This window comes from Taudactylus pleione, unplaced genomic scaffold (genome assembly GCF_031769625.1).
Source record: "Taudactylus pleione unplaced genomic scaffold, aTauple2 ptg000441l, whole genome shotgun sequence".
In the NCBI taxonomy this organism is placed as follows: domain Eukaryota; kingdom Metazoa; phylum Chordata; class Amphibia; order Anura; family Myobatrachidae; genus Taudactylus; species Taudactylus pleione.
The window spans coordinates 926,028-944,566 of record NW_028284843.1 but is presented as its reverse complement, the minus strand read 5'-3'; the positions used below and the strand labels follow the sequence as shown (position 1 = coordinate 944,566).

Genomic DNA, 18,539 nt, shown 5'->3' with positions numbered 1-18,539 from the left:
CGACATGGTGGTCTTCGCTCAGTTCCACTCCAGGCCCCAACAACATCTAATCCAAGTGGAATGGGCTGCCCCATCTGACCAGATCCCAGACGATGGTCCTCGCTCTGTAAGTTCGTCTATCCCTCACCTGGTGGTTATAGACGTCCCACCTAAACAAGGGTCGCCCCTTCTGGATCCTGGATTGGGTGCTCCTCACCACGGACGCAAACGTTCATGGGTCGGGTGCAGTGACCAGCCAACACTCCTTCCAGGGTCATTGCACTTTCACCGAGGGGGTCCTACCAATCAACGCCCTGGAGCTCCGAGCCATCTACAAAGCGCTCATGCTCAGGACATTCTTCAGGGCAAGCCAGTACAAGTACAGACCAACAATGCCATGGCGGTGGCCTACCTCAAACACCAAGGAGGCACTCACAGTCGGACGGCTATGTCAGAAGTGGCAAGCATTCTCACGTGGGCCAAACGTCATCTCCCGGCCATCTCCACGGTGTTCATCGAGGGGATTCTCAGTTGGGAAGTGGAATTCCTCAGCCGTCAGGACAGAGGTCTTTCAGCTCCTGGTGGACAAATGGGGTCTAGCGGACGTAGACCTCATGGCCTCACAACACAACCACAAGCTTCCAGTGTACGGGTCCAGGACAAGGGACCCCGAAGCAGCCTTCGTGGATGCCTTGTCAGTGAAGTGGACCTTCCGTTTGGCGTACCTCTCTCCCCTCCCCAGTCTCCTTTCTTTCTCAGGTCCTTCGGAAATTCAGGTAAGGGGGTATGGTTCTGTTGGTAGCTCTGGCCTGGCCAAGATGCCATTGGTACTCCAATCTTCAAAGTCGCTCCATAGACGCTCCTCTCCAACTTCCTCTACAGCCAGACCTGTTGTCTCGGGGTCCCAGTGCACATCTGGACCTGGCCCGTCTGTCTTTGACGGTGTGGCTCTTGAGACATCCCTCCTAAGGTCCAAAGGCTCCGTGCGATTTGTCAGTGGTTCTCCATGCACTTCATGGGCCTCCTTTTGAACCCCTGGACTTGGTAGACATCAAATGGCTCACTGCAAAGACTACTTGTTCTGGCTATCGCATCTGCCCGGGTGTCAGATTTGGGGACGCTCTCCTGTTGCTCACCATTTCTGTTCTTTCATCAGGACAGGGCTGTTCTATGAACACGCCCTGGCTTCCTTCCCAAGGTGGTCTCTCATTTCCACATTAATGAGGAAATTGTAGTTCTGGCCTTCCAATCACCAGACGTCTCGGCAGGTGAGGCCTCCTCAGATGTTGCTGAGGATCTATGTTTACCATACTGGTTCCATCAGGAAAACAGATTCCTTCTTTGTCTTATATGGATTCTACAAGGGCTGGCCAGCTAACAAACAGACTCTGGCCAGATGGCTTCTCATGACTATTTCACAGGCTTACACGAAGGCTGGCCATCCTGTGCGGGTTACAGTATTTGCTCATTCTACTTGCTTTGTGGGCAGCTCGCCATGGTGTGTCTGCCTAACAACTATGCAAGGTGGCCACGTGGTCTTCTGTCCACACCTTTCTTAGGTTCCATGCCTTTAATACATTTGCCTTTCAGGATGCTTCCTTTGGGCATTGGATTCTCCTCTCAGCTCTGCAGCATCCCCGCCCTTGAACAACTGCTTTGGCACATACCAATTGTCTCCCCTGTGGAGCCCTATGGATCCTGAAAAAGAAGAGGAGAGTTATGGTAAACTTACCTTTGTTAACTCTCTTTCTTCAAAGTCCATATGGCACCCGTCCTGACGCACCTGGCATCTATGGGTTTCTTCTCTTGGTCTCTGGTTTCCTTCTCTGTGTGAGAGTGTGATTCCTCAGTGTCCTAGTCTCCTTCTCTCCTGTCCTGCTCCTGCCTTGGGCTGGTTACCAGAACTTATTACCTCAGGCTGTGGGCGAGGTATAGGGGGGGAAGGACCGGAGCATCCTGGGATTGAAAAGCTTTAACTGTTGGTGTCCAGTCCTGTCCACCACCTACACCCCCTTGTCTTCCCTGTGGACCTTATGGACTTGTGTCCCTTCTGGAGAGAGTTATGTTGGGAGGTATGCATTAGTGTCCGTCATTCCCTACCATCCAAGTTGTCAATAGAGAGGGGGGAATTTAACCTTTGGGCGAAACCCCAAGGGGACACCTTCTTCTTTAGGTGGCCTTAATGGGCATGGACAGCACTTCTGCCCTCATTCATATCACTTCCAGGTCCCTAGCATGAAGGGGAAATAAACTCAACCACAGAGGGTAGCGGCTGCTGCTCCTAATAGTGTAGCCTCACATTCACTATCTAACACCACCAACATGGCCGCCGTCTGCTCGCAGGTCTCTTGCCACCACCAACATGGCCGCTGTCTGCTCGCAGGTCTCTTGCCACCACCAACGTGGCTGCCGTGTGCTCGCAGGTCTCTTGCCACCACCAACGTGGCTGCCGTGTGCTCGCAGGTCTCTTGCCACCACCAACGTGGCTGCCGTGTGCTCGCAGGTCTCTTGCCACCACCAACGTGGCTGCCGTCTGCTCGCAGGTCACTTGCCACCACCAACATGGCAGCCGTGTGTTCGCAGGTCTCTTGCCTCCACTAACATTGCATGGTGTGTACTCAGGTTTCATGCCACCACCAACAGGGCCGCCGTGTGCTCTAAGATCTATGCCACCACCAACATGGGCTCTCAGTGCCACTTATGTGACGTCAACGCGCCTCGTATAAGATGACGCATTTTATTATGCTGAAAAGATGGCGGCGCCCTCTGAAGGCGTGATCAGAAAAATGTCGGAATCCGCTGGCAGCACAGACCCGATCCCCGGCTTCCCCGACACCGACTCTTTCCTCAAGGTACGTTATAGTGTACAGCCCCCTCCCCCCTACTCTGATGTCATTACTATGTATATATGTATGTACCCCCCTCCTCTGATGTCATTACATGTAATTACTATGTATGTATCCCCCCCTCCTCTGATTTCATTCCATGTAATTACTATGTATACAGTGGTATCCCCCCTCCTCTGATGTCATTCCATGTAATTACTATGTATGTATGTATCCCCCCCTCCTCCTGATGTCATTACATGTAATTACTATGTATGTATGTATCCCCCCCTCCTCCTGATGTCATTACATGTAATTACTATGTATGTATGTATCCCCCCCTCCTCCTGATGTCATTACATGTAATTACTATGTATGTATGTATCCCCCCCTCCTCTGATGTCATTACATGTAATTACTATGTATGTATGTATCCCCCCCTCCTCCTGATGTCATTACATGTAATTACTATGTATGTATGTATCCCCCCCTCCTCCTGATGTCATTACATGTAATTACTATGTATGTATGTATCCCCCCCTCCTCTGATGTCATTACATGTAATTACTATGTATGTATGTATTCCCCCCTCCTCTGATGTCATTCCATGTAATTACTATGTATGTATGTATTCCCCCCTCCTCTGATGTCATTCCATGTAATTACTATGTATGTATGTATTCCCCCCTCCTCTGATGTCATTCCATGTAATTACTATGTATGTATCCCCCCCTCTGATGTCATTCCATGTAATTACTATGTATGTATCCCCCCCTCCTCTGATGTCATTCCATGTAATTACTATGTATGTATGTATCCCCCCCTCCTCTGATGTCATTACATGTATTATGGTCAGTGTGTGGTAATAGGGGTACATGTATTATGGTCAGTGTGTGGTAATAGGGGTACATGTATTATGGTCAGTGTGTGGTAATAGGGGTACATGTATTATGGTCAGTGTGTGGTAATAGGGGTACATGTATTATGGTCAGTGTGTGGTAATAGGGGTACATGTATTATGGTCAGTGTGTGGTAATAGCGGTACATGTATTATGGTCAGTGTGTGGTAATAGCGGTACATGTATTATGGTCAGTGTGTGGTAATAGGGGTACATGTATTATGGTCAGTGTGTGGTAATAGGGGTACATGTATTATGGTCAGTGTGTGGTAATAGGGGTGCATGTATTATGGTCAGTGTGTGGTAATAGGGGTGCATGTATTATGGTCAGTGTGTGGTAATAGGGGTGCATGTATTATGGTCAGTGTGTGGTAATAGGGGTGCATGTATTATGGTCAGTGTGTGGTAATAGCGGTGCATGTATTATGGTCAGTGTGTGGTAATAGCGGTGCATGTATTATGGTCAGTGTGTGGTAATAGCGGTGCATGTATTATGGTCAGTGTGTGGTAATAGCGGTGCATGTATTATGGTCAGTGTGTGGTAATAGCGGTGCATGTATTATGGTCAGTGTGTGGTAATAGCGGTGCATGTATTATGGTCAGTGTGTGGTAATAGCGGTGCATGTATTATGGTCAGTGTGTGGTAATAGCGGTGCATGTATTATGGTCAGTGTGTGGTAATAGCGGTGCATGTATTATGGTCAGTGTGTGGTAATAGCGGTGCATGTATTATGGTCAGTGTGTGGTAATAGCGGTGCATGTATTATGGTCAGTGTGTGGTAATAGCGGTGCATGTATTATGGTCAGTGTGTGGTAATAGCGGTGCATGTATTATGGTCAGTGTGTGGTAATAGCGGTGCATGTATTATGGTCAGTGTGTGGTAATAGCGGTGCATGTATTATGGTCAGTGTGTGGTAATAGCGGTGCATGTATTATGGTCAGTGTGTGGTAATAGCGGTGCATGTATTATGGTCAGTGTGTGGTAATAGCGGTACATGTATTATGGTCAGTGTGTGGTAATAGCGGTACGTGTATTATGGTCAGTGTGTGGTAATAGCGGTACGTGTATTATGGTCAGTGTGTGGTAATAGCGGTGCATGTATTATGGTCAGTGTGTGGTAATAGCGGTGCATGTATTATGGTCAGTGTGTGGTAATAGCGGTACATGTATTATGGTCAGTGTGTCACAGATGCTGTATAGGAAGACACAATGATATCAGCTTATTGATGAATGGGATATGTAACACTTTGCCTGGCTGCTCTCCCTCTATCAGTACGCCCTCGGAGCAGTTGTGGCCAGTACAAAGGCCTCCACCGGATTACCGCAATATGGTGATGAATATGATTTCTACCGCAGTTTTCCTGCCTTCCGTGACTTTTGCGAAACACAAGGGAACCGACTGCTACACTGGTATGTCTCGCCATTTTCCTAGCCTGGTATATACCTCACCTGTCCTCTCGCTGGTATGTCTCGCCATTTTCCTAGCCTGGTATATACCTCACCTGTCCCCTCGCTGGTATGTCTCGCCATTTTCCTAGCCTGGTATATACCTCACCTGTCCCCTCGCTGGTATGTCTCGCCATTTTCCTAGCCTGGTATATACCTCACCTGTCCTCTCGCTGGTATGTCTCGCCATTTTCCTAGCCTGGTATATACCTCACCTGTCCTCTCGCTGGTATGTCTCGCCATTTTCCTAGCCTGGTATATACCTCACCTGTCCCCTCGCTGGTATGTCTCGCCATTTTCCTAGCCTGGTATATACCTCACCTGTCCCCTCGCTGGTATGTCTCGCCATTTTCCTAGCCTGGTATATACCTCACCTGTCCTCTCGCTGGTATGTCTCGCCATTTTCCTAGCCTGGTATATACCTCACCTGTCCCCTCGCTGGTATGTCTCGCCATTTTCCTAGCCTGGTATATACCTCACCTGTCCTCTCGCTGGTATGTCTCGCCATTTGTTACTGCCTTTATTTTCTGTTACTAATATGCCTATAAAGAAGTAACATAAATAATATTCAGAACTGTGAAATAGCGTTTTGATCATAGTTGTTGCACCTGTTGGGTCATTTCATGTTAAACCTCTTTCTCTCCATAGTATGAGCCAGATAATGCAGTATCATGGCTGTCGTAGTAACATAAAGGATCGCAGCAATGTCACCGTCCTGGAAGATAAGTTTGATTTGCTGATAGATGCCAATGACGCTGTCCTGGAAAGAGTGGTAAGTTTGCACATCTGTATACCAGGCTCCTGTAGGTCCTGTATGTGTTATAGTTTTATTAAGTTATGGCTATCAAATAGCAATATATTATTTTTCTTCTTCAGGGTCCATAGGGATCCACATAAATACCATGGGGAAACGTGGTTGGGGTGATCCAAGCACCAAACAGTTAAGCTTTCAGCTCCCAGGATGCCTCAGGACCTCTTCCACATATACCCCGCACCTGGCCACAGCATTCAGTTTTGAGTTTGGTGCGGCAGGACTCAGACGCGCCTTTTATGCTCAGGCAGTCCCAAGCTTTTTATTTTGTTATTTTATTTATTACTTTAGAGCAAGCAGCGCTAGGCGTCCTAAAGCCTGTGCTGCCGCTCCACCTACGCCCACCGGCGCCTCAAAACCAGTAACCGGACTGGTGATTCGGCGGGCACTAGCAGAGCTTGGCTTGTGGTGATGCTAGGACCCGGGACTGCAGCCGGAAGCACAGGGATGCAGATAAGGTGGTTCCTCGCTCACGGTGAAACACGCGGCAGTCCGTACCTTCGGTGGTTGGAGACGTGCCAGAGGTTGCTGTAGTGGGGCGACTGCTGCTTCTGCTCCCCCGCTAGACCACCGGGGCAAGTCAGTCTGGCGTCGGGGACAGTGGCGTCAGCCATGTATAAGGCCAGCGCACCTGGGGGGGGTTAATACAGCATAGGAGAGGTAGGATCTCACCCGGCAGCCCCTCCCCCAGTCCAGATGCCGATCCAGCTGAGGTTTTCCCGCGTCTGCGTTGCTCCTTTTACCCTTCTCTGCATATGAGACGCCCAGCGACCATTTGTCAGTGTTCCGGTGTCAGGAGGTTTAGGTCTGGTCTCCCTGTATACCTCTCCCCAGAGACCAGGTTATACAGCGCTCACATCCTACCAAGCCTTGTGTTCTGAGTAGTTGATTCAGGGCCCATTGCAGGTATATTGTTTATGCATTCTATGTGACTTGCTGGCTCTTCTGTGTTACTGCCTCTATTTTATGTACTGTCAGGTATAACGATCACTGTTATTTCTCCTCAGCCCTTTGCTACAGGTGTGGGGAATATTTTATTGTGTTTTTTTTTTTTTTTTCAGCTGTACCTCACATTTATTGTTGTTTGTGAAGGACGTCACATTTACACTCATTTATTATGTCTAAGAATAACGGTAAACAGGAAATTGTGGCCCAGGTGCTGGTTTCATGTAAAGCTGTTTGGTGGGCTTGTCCTCTCAAGATTTTATACAGGATGGTTTGATGCGCTGTTTGTTATAAAGAGCCACCTCACCAGTCCAGTCTACCAGTCCCTGTAGAGGAGCCATCTTGGGTGTCCTCCTTGTCTCAGGTTTATGACTCAGGTAGTGGACCGTTTGGCTGCTCCCATAATGGGATACCCACAGCCGTTCCAGCTTGCTATATTGTCCCCCCTATACATCCTTCCTAGATGTATATTTATACCCACTCAATTCAGAGTACCGCTCAGTCAGCTGCTGCGTATCAAACAAATGTTGCAGGTGTACAGCCGGGAGCCACTAAAGCACGAAAGCGAACAATATAATTTTATTAGTCTGCTCAGCATGTAGATTCAGATGCATCATCGGAGGAATCAGATTATGCTTCGGAGTCTTTCTCAGGAGAGGAGGACCATCCTTCTACAGTGGATGTCCCTTCTTTGGTGAGGGCGGTCAAATAAATTCTAAATATAGAGGATAACGAGCCAGCTCCTAGCTCTAAGGCTCCAGTGTTTAAACACCAGAAGGTGGTAAAAGCTGAGTTTCCTAAGTCTGAGCAGCTGACTGAACTTATGGAAGAAGCATGGGGTACACCTAATAAACTGTTCCATGTTACACAAAGATTAGCATCTTTGTGTCCTCTCCCACCTACTGAATGTACTAAGCGGGAAGTCCCTCCTACTGTGGGTGCTCATGTGACGCATTTAGTCAGGAGTGCTACGTTACCTATACCGTCCGCATCTTCTCTTTAAACATCCTACAGATAGAAGACTTGAATCAGTGTTTTCATTGTCTGGAGCTGTTGCCTGGCCGGCTATAGTTGCAGCCTGGGTATCGTAGGCTCTTGAAGAGTGGTCGGGAGCATTGGAAGACTCTCTACCAAATGCTACCAGAGAACAGCTGACCTATATCTCCCACATACGGAAAGCAGACTCCTATTTGGGAGAAGCTGCAATAGATGCTGGGCTCCTGGCTTCTAAAGCATCGGCAGCTTCAAGCAGATGCGGGATCCAAAAAGGCTCTGAAATCCTTACCTTTTTACAGAAAAATGCTTTTTGGAGCAGAATTGCATAAGATAGTGGCTACTCTGGCAGCCTAAAAATCTGCAGGTCTGCCATCAACAGCTGCATCAAAGCCTAGGCAGTCTTCTTTTTGGTCCTTTCGCCCTCCGAGCAGAGAAAAAGGACTGTCTTCTTCCAGATGTCTAGTTCTCTCAGGACCACCAAGCAGCAAGCTAAGAGGTCCTGGCCTGTCAGATGTCCAGCCTCTAAGCCGGATGACATACCCTCTGCCTAATGGGGCGAGCCTCCTCCTGTGGGATACCAGGGTGTGCCGACTTCTTCATTTTGCGCATTACTGGCATCAAACAACAGACGTCTGAGTTCGAGAAAGGGGTCTCTCAGGGGTATGCCCTCACTTTCCAGAGACATCCACCCTAGAAGTTTTTTTTTTTTGCACAACTGCCCCCAATCAGATTCTATTGAGACCTTGGCCCTCCAGGAAACCATTTACTCCATGCTGCGGGCAGGGGCGATGATCACGGTTCCTGTGGTTCAACAACGTAGGGGTTATTACTCCAATCTGTTTTTGGTTCAGAAACCAAATGGGTCTCATCGCCCTTTTCTACATCTGAAAACCCTCAACAAGTTTATCAATGTACCCAAGTTCTGTATGGAGACTCTTTGGTCAATTATTTTGGCTATGGAACCTGGAGATTTTATGGCTTCCCTGGACATTTAGGATGCGTATCTGCATGTGCCTATTGCGCCATCCTCCCATCAATTTCTACGGTTTGCTGTTCTGCAACAGCATTACCAATTTCAGACACTGCCCTTTGGTCTATCAACAGGGAGTTTGACTGGGGCGGTACACCTGTCAAACTGTAATGCAGGTGTCCTAAGGCGAGCTAAGGGAGGACAGAAACCTCCCGTGGAGCAGAAGGGCTCCACCAAAATAATGGTGGTAATGACAGCCTACCTCAGGCGTCAGGGAATCGGAATACTGCCATACCTGGATGACCTTCTGATATTGCCACAGTCTCCAGCTGTTCTACAACACCAACTGACCATTGCCTGCCTACAGATGCACGGCTGGATCATAAATTGGAAGAAATCCTCTTTCTCCAATACAGCGGATGGCACTTCTGGATTCTCAGGCACAAAGGGTGTTTCTGCCAGAGGACAAGATTTCGGCGATAATATTGCGAGTACGCAAATTGCTCCGCAAGCAAAGGGTATCCATGCTATCAGCGATACAGGTCCAGGGGTCATTGGTATCCACATTGACACGGTGGAATATGTTCAGGTCCCAGATGATCCTTCTCACTCTAGAGGTGTGTGTGTGTGTGTGTGTCTCGCTCTTTCTCTCTCACACGGCTCATCTAGACAAGGGTCGCCCATTCTGAATTCCAAATTGGGTACTCCTCACCATGGACGGACGCAAGTTTTTCGCAGATGGGGGGCTATGACAGGTCATCACAACTTTCAGGCAAGATGGACTTATCGGGAAAGTCACCATGGTTACCGATACACGCCGGAGCACACAGAACTTTTCCGGAGGGGAAAACTAAATCTATCAGAGGGAATGCAGCAGGGGACGCCGGTGGACCAGCAATACAGCAGCAAGATTTGGTGAGTAGACAGAACTTACACTGCATATTGCACTGTAGTGTCCTAAAGTTCCCTGATGCTGTACTATCTGTAATTCTGAGGTGGAGAGGAGGAGCAGACTTAGACAGCACCATCTCATTGTTGGAAATAGGAGACTTTTGCTTGTTAGTGGACATATTATTTCGATATACCATAAAGACCATCCCCATTAGGATGAATATCCATCCTACAGTTATTGCATCCAGTTTCTGTGCATAATTAAGAACACCCTTCCTACAGATTATGGGACTGAACTTTCTTTAAAGATCACAGATATTCATTGGGCTACGACAAGATTGGAACAATTTAACGTTATAACACAGTCTTATTAGCACACAAACACTGACATTAATTGTCATTTTCACCACTCCGGAGCACTTATTGTAATAAAATATATGTGTCTATCAGGAAAGTCACCTGCCCATAAACATCCTGGAGCTTTGCGCAGTATACAAAGTATTCATTCATCCTGGCACTGGACCCACTCTAAGGCAGGCCTCTTCAGATCCAGTCTGATAACGTGACCACAGTAGCCTATAACAATCATCAGGGAGGCACGCGATCTCAGGCAGCCATGAGGAAAGTGACAAACCACCTGATCTGGGCAGAACATCATCTTCCGGCTATCTCTGCAATATTCATCCCTTGAGTCCTCAACTGGGAAGCGGAATTCCTTAGTCGTCAGGACATACCCGCTAGAGAGTGGGCTCTGCAATCAGGGGTGTTTTCAACTTCTAGTGAACGAATTGGGCCTACCAGACGTAGACCTGGACTCCCGTCACAACCACAAGGTCCCCAGGTACGGGTCTAGGACCAGAGACCCCTTAGCTGCATTTGTGGATGCACTGGCAATGAGGTGGGATTTCAAGCTGGCGTACCTCTTTCCGCCGATTTCCCTCCTCCCCAAGGGACCTCAAGAAATTTGCAGGAAGGCAGCACAGTAATACTAGTGTCTCCTGCTTGGCCCAGTCGCCGTTGGGTGACTGAAATACAAAATCTATCCATAGAAACTCCGTTTCCTCTTCCTCTATGGCCGGATCTGTTAGTTCATCGTCTCTGCTTGCATCCGGACCTACCTCGTCTGTCGTAAACGGCGCGGCTCTTGAGTCTTCCATCGTAAGAGCCAAAGGTTTCTCCAGCTCTTTGATTCAAATTATGCTTAGGGCATGAAAGCCTTCCATGAACGCATCTGTTACAGAGTTTGGTATTCTTGGTCATTGGTGTTCCCACAGAAAGTATGACCCTAAGGTTTTTAGGGTTTCCCGGATACTTGCTTTTCTTCAGGCTGGGTTAGACCTCGGTCAGTTTGGTTCCAGCAAAGGATTGCCTCTCTCCCAGATGTTAGAATTTTTCTTCAGGGGGTTCTCAGAGTTCAGCCGTCCTTTGTCCCACCGGTAGTACTGTGGGATTTGTCTTTGGTTCTCAAAGAGCTACAAGCTCCCCGATTTGAACCTCTGGACTCAGAATATTTCTAGTGGTTGACAGCGAGGACACTTTTTTTTTTTTTTTTTCTCTTTCCTTTCCTCCTTGTTATCTCCTCTGCACGCAGAGTCTCTGATTTGGCAGCGCTCCCCCTTTTTGATTTTTCACCAGGATAGAGCTGTTCTCCGTACAAGGAAGGTTTACCTTCCTACGGTAGTGTCCTGTTTTCATGTAAATGAATAAATTGAAGTTCCAGCTTTTCAGGCTCCAGACCTTTTTGTAGGTGAAGCCTCCTTGTATGTAGTTAGTGATCTCTGTATCTATGTGGAGCGTACAAACTCTGTTAGAAGATCAGATCCTCTTTTTGTATTTTATATGGTTTTCACAAGCTAGGATGGCCAGCTAAGAAGTAGACCCTGGCTCGATGGTTAAGTATGACTGTCTCTCAGGTGTACACACAGGCTGATCTCCCTGTTCCAAATACGGCGACAGCACATTCTACCCGGTCTGTGGGGCCATCGTGGGCATTTAGTCGTCGTGCCGCTGTTGAGCAATTGTGCAAGGCAGCCACGTGGTCTTCTGTCCACACTCTTAGGTTCTACGCCTTTGATACTTTTGCCTCTCAGGATGCTTCCTTTGGGCGACGAGTTCTTTCTGCTCATGAGCGTCCCCACCCTTAGGGGAACTGCTTTAGGACATCCCATGGTATCCCTGTGGATCCCTATGGACCCTGAAGAAGAAAATAAGCGTTATGGTAAACAGGGCACCCACCAGGCTGCCTTGGGTAATTTTTCTTTCAGTCACGGATTCCCTCATCTTGTGTGACAGTGCTTCTAGTGTACATTGTTTTTCCTTCTCCTGCCTTGGGCTTGTTTACAAAACTGAATGCCTGTGGCCAGGGGTGGGTTATATGTGGAGGAGGACCTGAGGCATCCTGGGAGCTGAAAGCTTGTTTGGTGCCTGGGTCACTTCAACCACATTTCCCCATGGTATCCCTGTGGACCCTATGGACTTCGAAGAAAAATTGTTAACAAAGGTAATGGTGCATACACACGATCAGATTTTTTCTTCAGATATGGACGATAACGATTTAAAAATCGTTCAGTCGTTCATATCTGAAGGAAAATCGTTCATATCTGACATGCCTGAACGATGGACGATCAACGATGCGCGTTCCCGTTTGTCAGATAACGATATCTGACATCTGATGGGTTTGCAGTCAGACTTGGACGATTCCATTCATTTTAATGCAGTCAAAAATCGTTCAATCGTTCAAATCGTTCAAAACTTTGGAAAAATCGTTCAAATCGTTCAAATCGTTCAAATCGTTTAATCGTTCAGTCGTTCATCTGACAAATCTGACAAATCTGACCGTGTGTACGCTCCATTAGTCTACTATAACTCTTATTTTTTCCTAGATATTTATAACTACGTAATGTGCAGTAGTGCGTTACTACATTCGGTGCTGAATCATTGTTATAAAGCTTCAAAGTTAATTGATACATTTTAAAGTAATTGAGCCGCTTGCTGCACATTTGACGGGTATTAAAGGCGGAGCTGTTGTTTCAGGGTATTTTACTTGACGAAGCTACTGGTGTAAACCGAAATCGGCAACCAATTCTCCCCGCTGGGCTACAGGCTCCGAAGACCATTGTGTCCAGCTGGAACCGAAAGGTGAGACCGCAGATATTGCTGATACAGGCCAGGTCTTTGTGCATTGGACTTTGTAGTTATCCTTCCTGTGCTTTGTCTATAGGGCAGCGACACAGGCAAGAAAGGCAAAGCCGAGACGTTCCGTCTGCTTCATGCCAAGAACATCCTAAGACCACAACTGAAGTTCAAAGAGAAAATTGATAACTCCAACACTCCTTTTGTTCCAAAGCTCTTCATCAAACCTAATGCTCAGAAACCACTGGCTGAAGGTGATCTGGATTGTCCGTCATGGGCTGGGGGTGGGGATGACATCTGAGTGACTGGAATGTTTACATTAAACATAGGTGGGTGGTGGGTCATGGGGTCTATTGTAGATCTTTATTTACATCCTATTCATTGCAAATAAGATCCGATAATCCGGCTCCAACATTTACATCTGTAACAATACAATGTCTCAGCTCTCAGGAATAAACGGGAAATGCAGCAACGTCCTGAGGATCTGGATGTCCCCCCTGCGCTGGCAGATTTCATCCATCAGCAGAGAATGAAGACTAGTGAGGAGGACATGTAAGTTTGTGGGACACGGTATTACCTAGAGCTGGGCATATAGGACCATGGGGGGTATTCAATTACACAGCAGAAAACCTCGCAGGCCTCATACCCAATTTTGGATTACCGCGAGTATGCGCGCTCCCAGTACACGCGGTATCAAATTTAATTTAAAAAATGGATGCGTGGTTTTCTGCTTGGCAAACCCTGTGCAGCTCGATGGGGGTGGGGGAGGGGAATAGTTACCGGTCTGGTGGTGGCTTTTTCATGTCCCCCTCCATCTTTGTACTGGGGAGAGAGCTGCTGGGGTCAGCAGGCTGCTGGGAGATGTAGTTCTCCATGCCACTACATCTACACACAACAGGGGGTCTCACAATCACTCGCACACATGCTGCGCGCTCTCGCACACATGCTGCGCGCTCTCGCACACATGCTGCGCGCTCTCGCACACATGCTGCGCGCTCTCGCACACATGCTGCGCGCTCTCGCACACATGCTGCGCGCTCTCGCACACATGCTGCGCGCTCTCGCACACATGCTGCACACGGAATGGGTATGATATACCGCGGTTCGATTGCCGGCAGCGGCAGCTTGACAGGAGCAGAGTGCGAAGCAGCGGAAGCCCGACAGCGTTGGAATCCCGATCGTGGATAGGTAAGTATAGACTAACCTAACTTAACCCCCCTAACCCTCCTTAGGGGTGCCTAACCCTAATCCACCCCTGTAAGTGCCTAACCCTAACCACCCCCTTCCCCGCTGCCTAACCCTAAGTTCCTCACCGGGGGTGCCTAACCCTCCCGGGAGGGTGCCTAACCCTAAGTCCCCCCCGGGAGCCCTAAACCTAACCCGCCCCCCCTGCGGCTGTCCGCTCGCGGCGCCCGGCATCACTACGATCGTGATGCTGGTCTCCCGGCGTCGGGGAAATGTGGGCATCTACATCTAGACGCCCGGCATTTCACCCATGCCGGAATAAGACAGTCGGGAAGCCAGCTGCCGGTATTTAGGCAGTCGGCTTCCCGATTGCTTCCCCTGCACACACACTCTCTCACGCTGCGCACACACTCTCACGCTGCGCACACACTCTCTCTCACGCTGCGCACACACTCTCTCTCACGCTGCGCACACACTCTCTCTCACGCTGCGCACACTCTCTCTCTCACGCTGCGCACACTCTCTCTCTCACGCTGCGCACACTCTCTCTCTCACGCTGCGCACACTCTCTCTCTCACGCTGCGCACACTCTCTCTCTCACGCTGCGCCCACTCTCTCTCTCACATGCTGCGCCCACTCTCTCACATGCTGCGCCCACTCTCTCTCTCACATGCTGCGCACACTCTCTCTCTCACATGCTGCGCACACTCTCTCTCTCACATGCTGCGCACACTCTCTCTCTCACATGCTGCGCACACATACACGCTGCTGCAGAGGACCGGATCCCGACGCTGGAGGGAGAAGACAGGTGAGTAATTACTGACTAATTAAACTAATTGTAAACTTCCAATACCTTAATTAGTCATTAGGGAGGTGCTGCCCCCGTGGTCCCAGGGCATTTCCCGACCATTATTCTATGGATTTTAGGAAAAAGTGGTCGCGCTCTGGGGCTGCGAGAAATAAATCCTCTCGTCGCTCCAAAAATGAAAAACCCTGCACCAGTGGGGAAAACCCTGCAGATACGGGATCCTTGCTGTGCTCGCACCTAACTGAATACCCCCCATGTAATAACCATGTTCCTCTAGTTGTTTGCTTGTGGCTAAAGTACCCATATTATACATGTAAGTGTCACTCACAGCATCTAACACTGTGCGTCTATGGCATCATCCCCATATAATAGGATATTCTTCTGTGCGGTTCTAGGTTCTCGCACCCTTATCAGCATGAGCTGGATCACTTTGTACCTCTGGAGTCCGCCATGGCGCAGCCAGAGATCCAGGTGAGCACAGATGGGATTGGGATGTCTCTGATGTGTGGGGTAATGGGCTGATGTGTGGGATTGGGATGTCTCTGATGTATGGGGTAATGGGCTGATGTATGGGGTAATGCGCCGATGTATGGGGTAATGGGCTGATGTGTGGGATTGGGATGTCTCTGATGTGTGGGGTAATGGGCTGATGTGTGGGGTAATGGGCTGATGTATGGGATTGGGATGTCTCTGATGTGTGGGGTAATGGGCTGATGTGTGGGGTAATGGGCTGATGTATGGGATTGGGATGTCTCTGATGTGTGGGGTAATGGGCTGACGTGTGGGGTAATGGGCTGATGTATGGGATTGGGATGTCTCTGATGTATGGGGTAATGGGCTGATGTGTGGGATTGGGATGTCGCTGATGTGTGGGGTAATGGGCCGATGTGTGGGGTAGGGCCGATGTGTGGGGTAATGGGCCGATGTGTGGGATTGGGATGTCTCTGATGTATGCGGTAATGGGCTGATGTATGGGATTGGGATGTCTCTGATGTATTTGGTAATGGGCTGATGTGTGGGGTAATGGGCTGATGTGTGGGGTTGGGATGTTGCCGATGTGTGGGGTAATGGGCTGATGTTTGGGGTAATGGGCTGATGTATGGGATTGGGATGTCTCTGATGTATGGGGTAATGGGCTGATGTATGGGGTAATGGGCTGATGTATGGGATTGGGATGTCTCTGATGTGTGGGGTAATGGGCTGATGTGTGGGGTAATGGGCCGATGTGTGGGATTTGGATGTCGCCGATGTGTGGGGTAATGGGCCGGATTCAGCTTTGGGTATAGAGTGAGATTTAGCACTTACTGTAAGTGATCATCTTGGTGACACCAGGCTGCACTGCAGGGGGGGCAGATTTATAATGTGGGAGGGGGGTGTCCAGACTAACATCTAAATTGTAGAGTAACAATAAAGCTGTGCAGTATTTGTGGGCTACATGCAAAAGCAGCCAGTATTTACCCCACATGTAAAACAATTTATGTATTTACACCCCTTGTATTGCAGTATGGTTTGTTCAGGTTCACAGTTACTGTAAGTGCTAATTCTCACTATACCCAAAGCTGAATCAGTCCCTGTGACCATACACAGCATTTCCTTCTAACCCTTAGATATAAGTATCAGTGTCACATTATCAAGACAAATGGCCCCAATACACCCAGGCTGGAAATTGTTCTAATGTGAGGTCTTTGTGTAACATTTACAAAGATGTATGTATGTATGTATGTATATATATATATGTGTGTGTGTGTGTGTATGTATATATATATGTGTGTGTGTGTGTGTATGTGTGTGTGTGTGATTGTCGTAGATACATTTACGTCGCATGTTACGAATCAATGGAGTAGTCTTTTTGAAATACTGCTGTTCACAAGAAAATTACTTTGTTCTTCAGGGTCCATAGGGGGTCCGCAAGGAAACCATGGGGGAAATGTGGTTGGCGCGATCCAGGCACCAAACTGTTAAGCTTTCAGCTCCTAGGATGCCTCGAGTCCTCCTCCACATATACCCCTGGCCACGGGCATTCAGTTGTTTGGCGCTGCAGGATCAGTCGCGCCTTCTCACAAGGGGCGTCACAGGCTTTTTATTTTTTTCTTCAGAGCAAGAAGCATTAGGCGTCCTAACGGACACCGATGCTCCTGCTCCATCTACCGGCCCCGCAACACCAGTAACTGGACTGGTGATCTCGGCGAGCACCAGCAGAGTTTGGCTAGGGGCGATGCTGTGGCCCAGGACTGCGGCCAGATACGTGGATGGCAGTCCGTACCTCTGGCAGTGGAGACTCGCCGGTGGTTGCTGTAGTGGGGCGACTAGTGTGTCCGCTCCCCCACTAAGACCACCGGGGAATAATTGTGTAGTACTGGGGAAGGTAGTAGCCGCGGGCTACGGGCCAGCGCACCTGTGGGTTAATATAGCATAGTTCAGCCCCTCCCCCAGCCTAGACTGTGATCCATCCAAAATTTTCCCCTGTCTGGGTTGCTCCTCCTATCCTCCTGTGTATGAGACGCCCAGTCACCACTGTCAGTGCTCTGCTGTAGCTGCTGGTGTCAGGAGGTTTTGGGTCTGGTCTCCCTGTATACCTCTCCCCAGGGACCAGGTTATACAGCGCTCACATCCTACCAAACAAGTGTTCTGAGTAGTTTATTCAGGGCCCATTGCAGGTATATTGTATATGTATTGTGTGTGACTATTGCTGGCTCTGTTGTGTTACTGCCTTTATTTTCTGTACTGTCAGGTATAACGATCACTGTTATTTCTCCTCAGCCCTTTGCTACAGGTGTGTGGGGAATTTTATTTATTTTTTTCTCTCAATTGTACTTCACATTTATTGTTATTTGTGAAGGAAGTCACATTTACACTTATTTATTATGTCTGAAAATAAGGTTAAACCGGTGCTGGTGTCATGTAAAAGCTGTTTGGTGTGCCTTTCCCCTCAGGACTTTATACAGGATGGTTTGTGTGCTATTTGTTATAAAGAGCCACCTCACCAGTCCAGTCTACCAGCCCCTGTACAGGAGCCACCTTGGGTGTCCTCCTTGTGTCAGGTTATGACGCAGGTAGTGGACCGTTTGGCTGTTCCCATAAAGGGATACCCACAGCAGTTCCAGCTTGCTATATTGCCCCCCCTATACATCCTTCCTAGATGTATATTTATACCCACTCAATTCAGAGTACCGCTGCGTTTCAACAAAAGTTGTATGCAAACAGACCATTAGCCATTAAATCACCCAAGCGGACGGTATCATCTTGTCAGTCCACCCAACATGTAGATTCTGATACATCATCGGAAGAGTCAGATTGTGCCAGGTTCTTCTCCAGGGTCTTTCTCAAGAGAGGAAGACCATCCTTCTACAGTAGATGTCCCTTCTTTGGTGAGGGTGGTCAATCCGAACTATAGAGGATAACAAGCCAGCTCCTAAACCTAAGGCTCCAGTGTTTAAACACCAGAAGATGGTAAAAGGTTATGCTTAAGTCTGAGCAGCTCACTGAACTTATGGGAGAAGCATGGAGTACTCCTGATAATGGTTCCATGTTACAAAAAGATTAGCATCTTTGTGTCCTCTCCCACCTATCAAATGTACGAAGTGGAAAGTCCCTCCTACTGTGGATGCGCATATGACACATTTAGTCAGGAGTGCTACGTTGCCTATACC

At 48.5% G+C, this 18,539-nt stretch overlaps 1 protein-coding gene across 1 annotated transcript in view; it reads left to right on the top strand.

Moving 5' to 3' along the window:
* The first annotated feature begins 2,691 nt into the window (after positions 1-2,691).
* Positions 2,692-18,539, top strand: part of EXOSC10 (exosome component 10) — a 78,940-nt gene continuing 63,092 nt past the window's right edge. Inside the window, exons 1-7 of the mRNA XM_088447805.1 lie at positions 2,692-2,831; positions 4,979-5,115; positions 5,800-5,923; positions 12,798-12,902; positions 12,985-13,150; positions 13,340-13,448; positions 15,285-15,360. Of these exons, the coding sequence (XP_088303931.1) occupies positions 2,733-2,831; positions 4,979-5,115; positions 5,800-5,923; positions 12,798-12,902; positions 12,985-13,150; positions 13,340-13,448; positions 15,285-15,360 (816 nt within the window). The 5' untranslated portion in view covers positions 2,692-2,732. The remainder of the gene's footprint in view (positions 2,832-4,978; positions 5,116-5,799; positions 5,924-12,797; positions 12,903-12,984; positions 13,151-13,339; positions 13,449-15,284; positions 15,361-18,539) is intronic.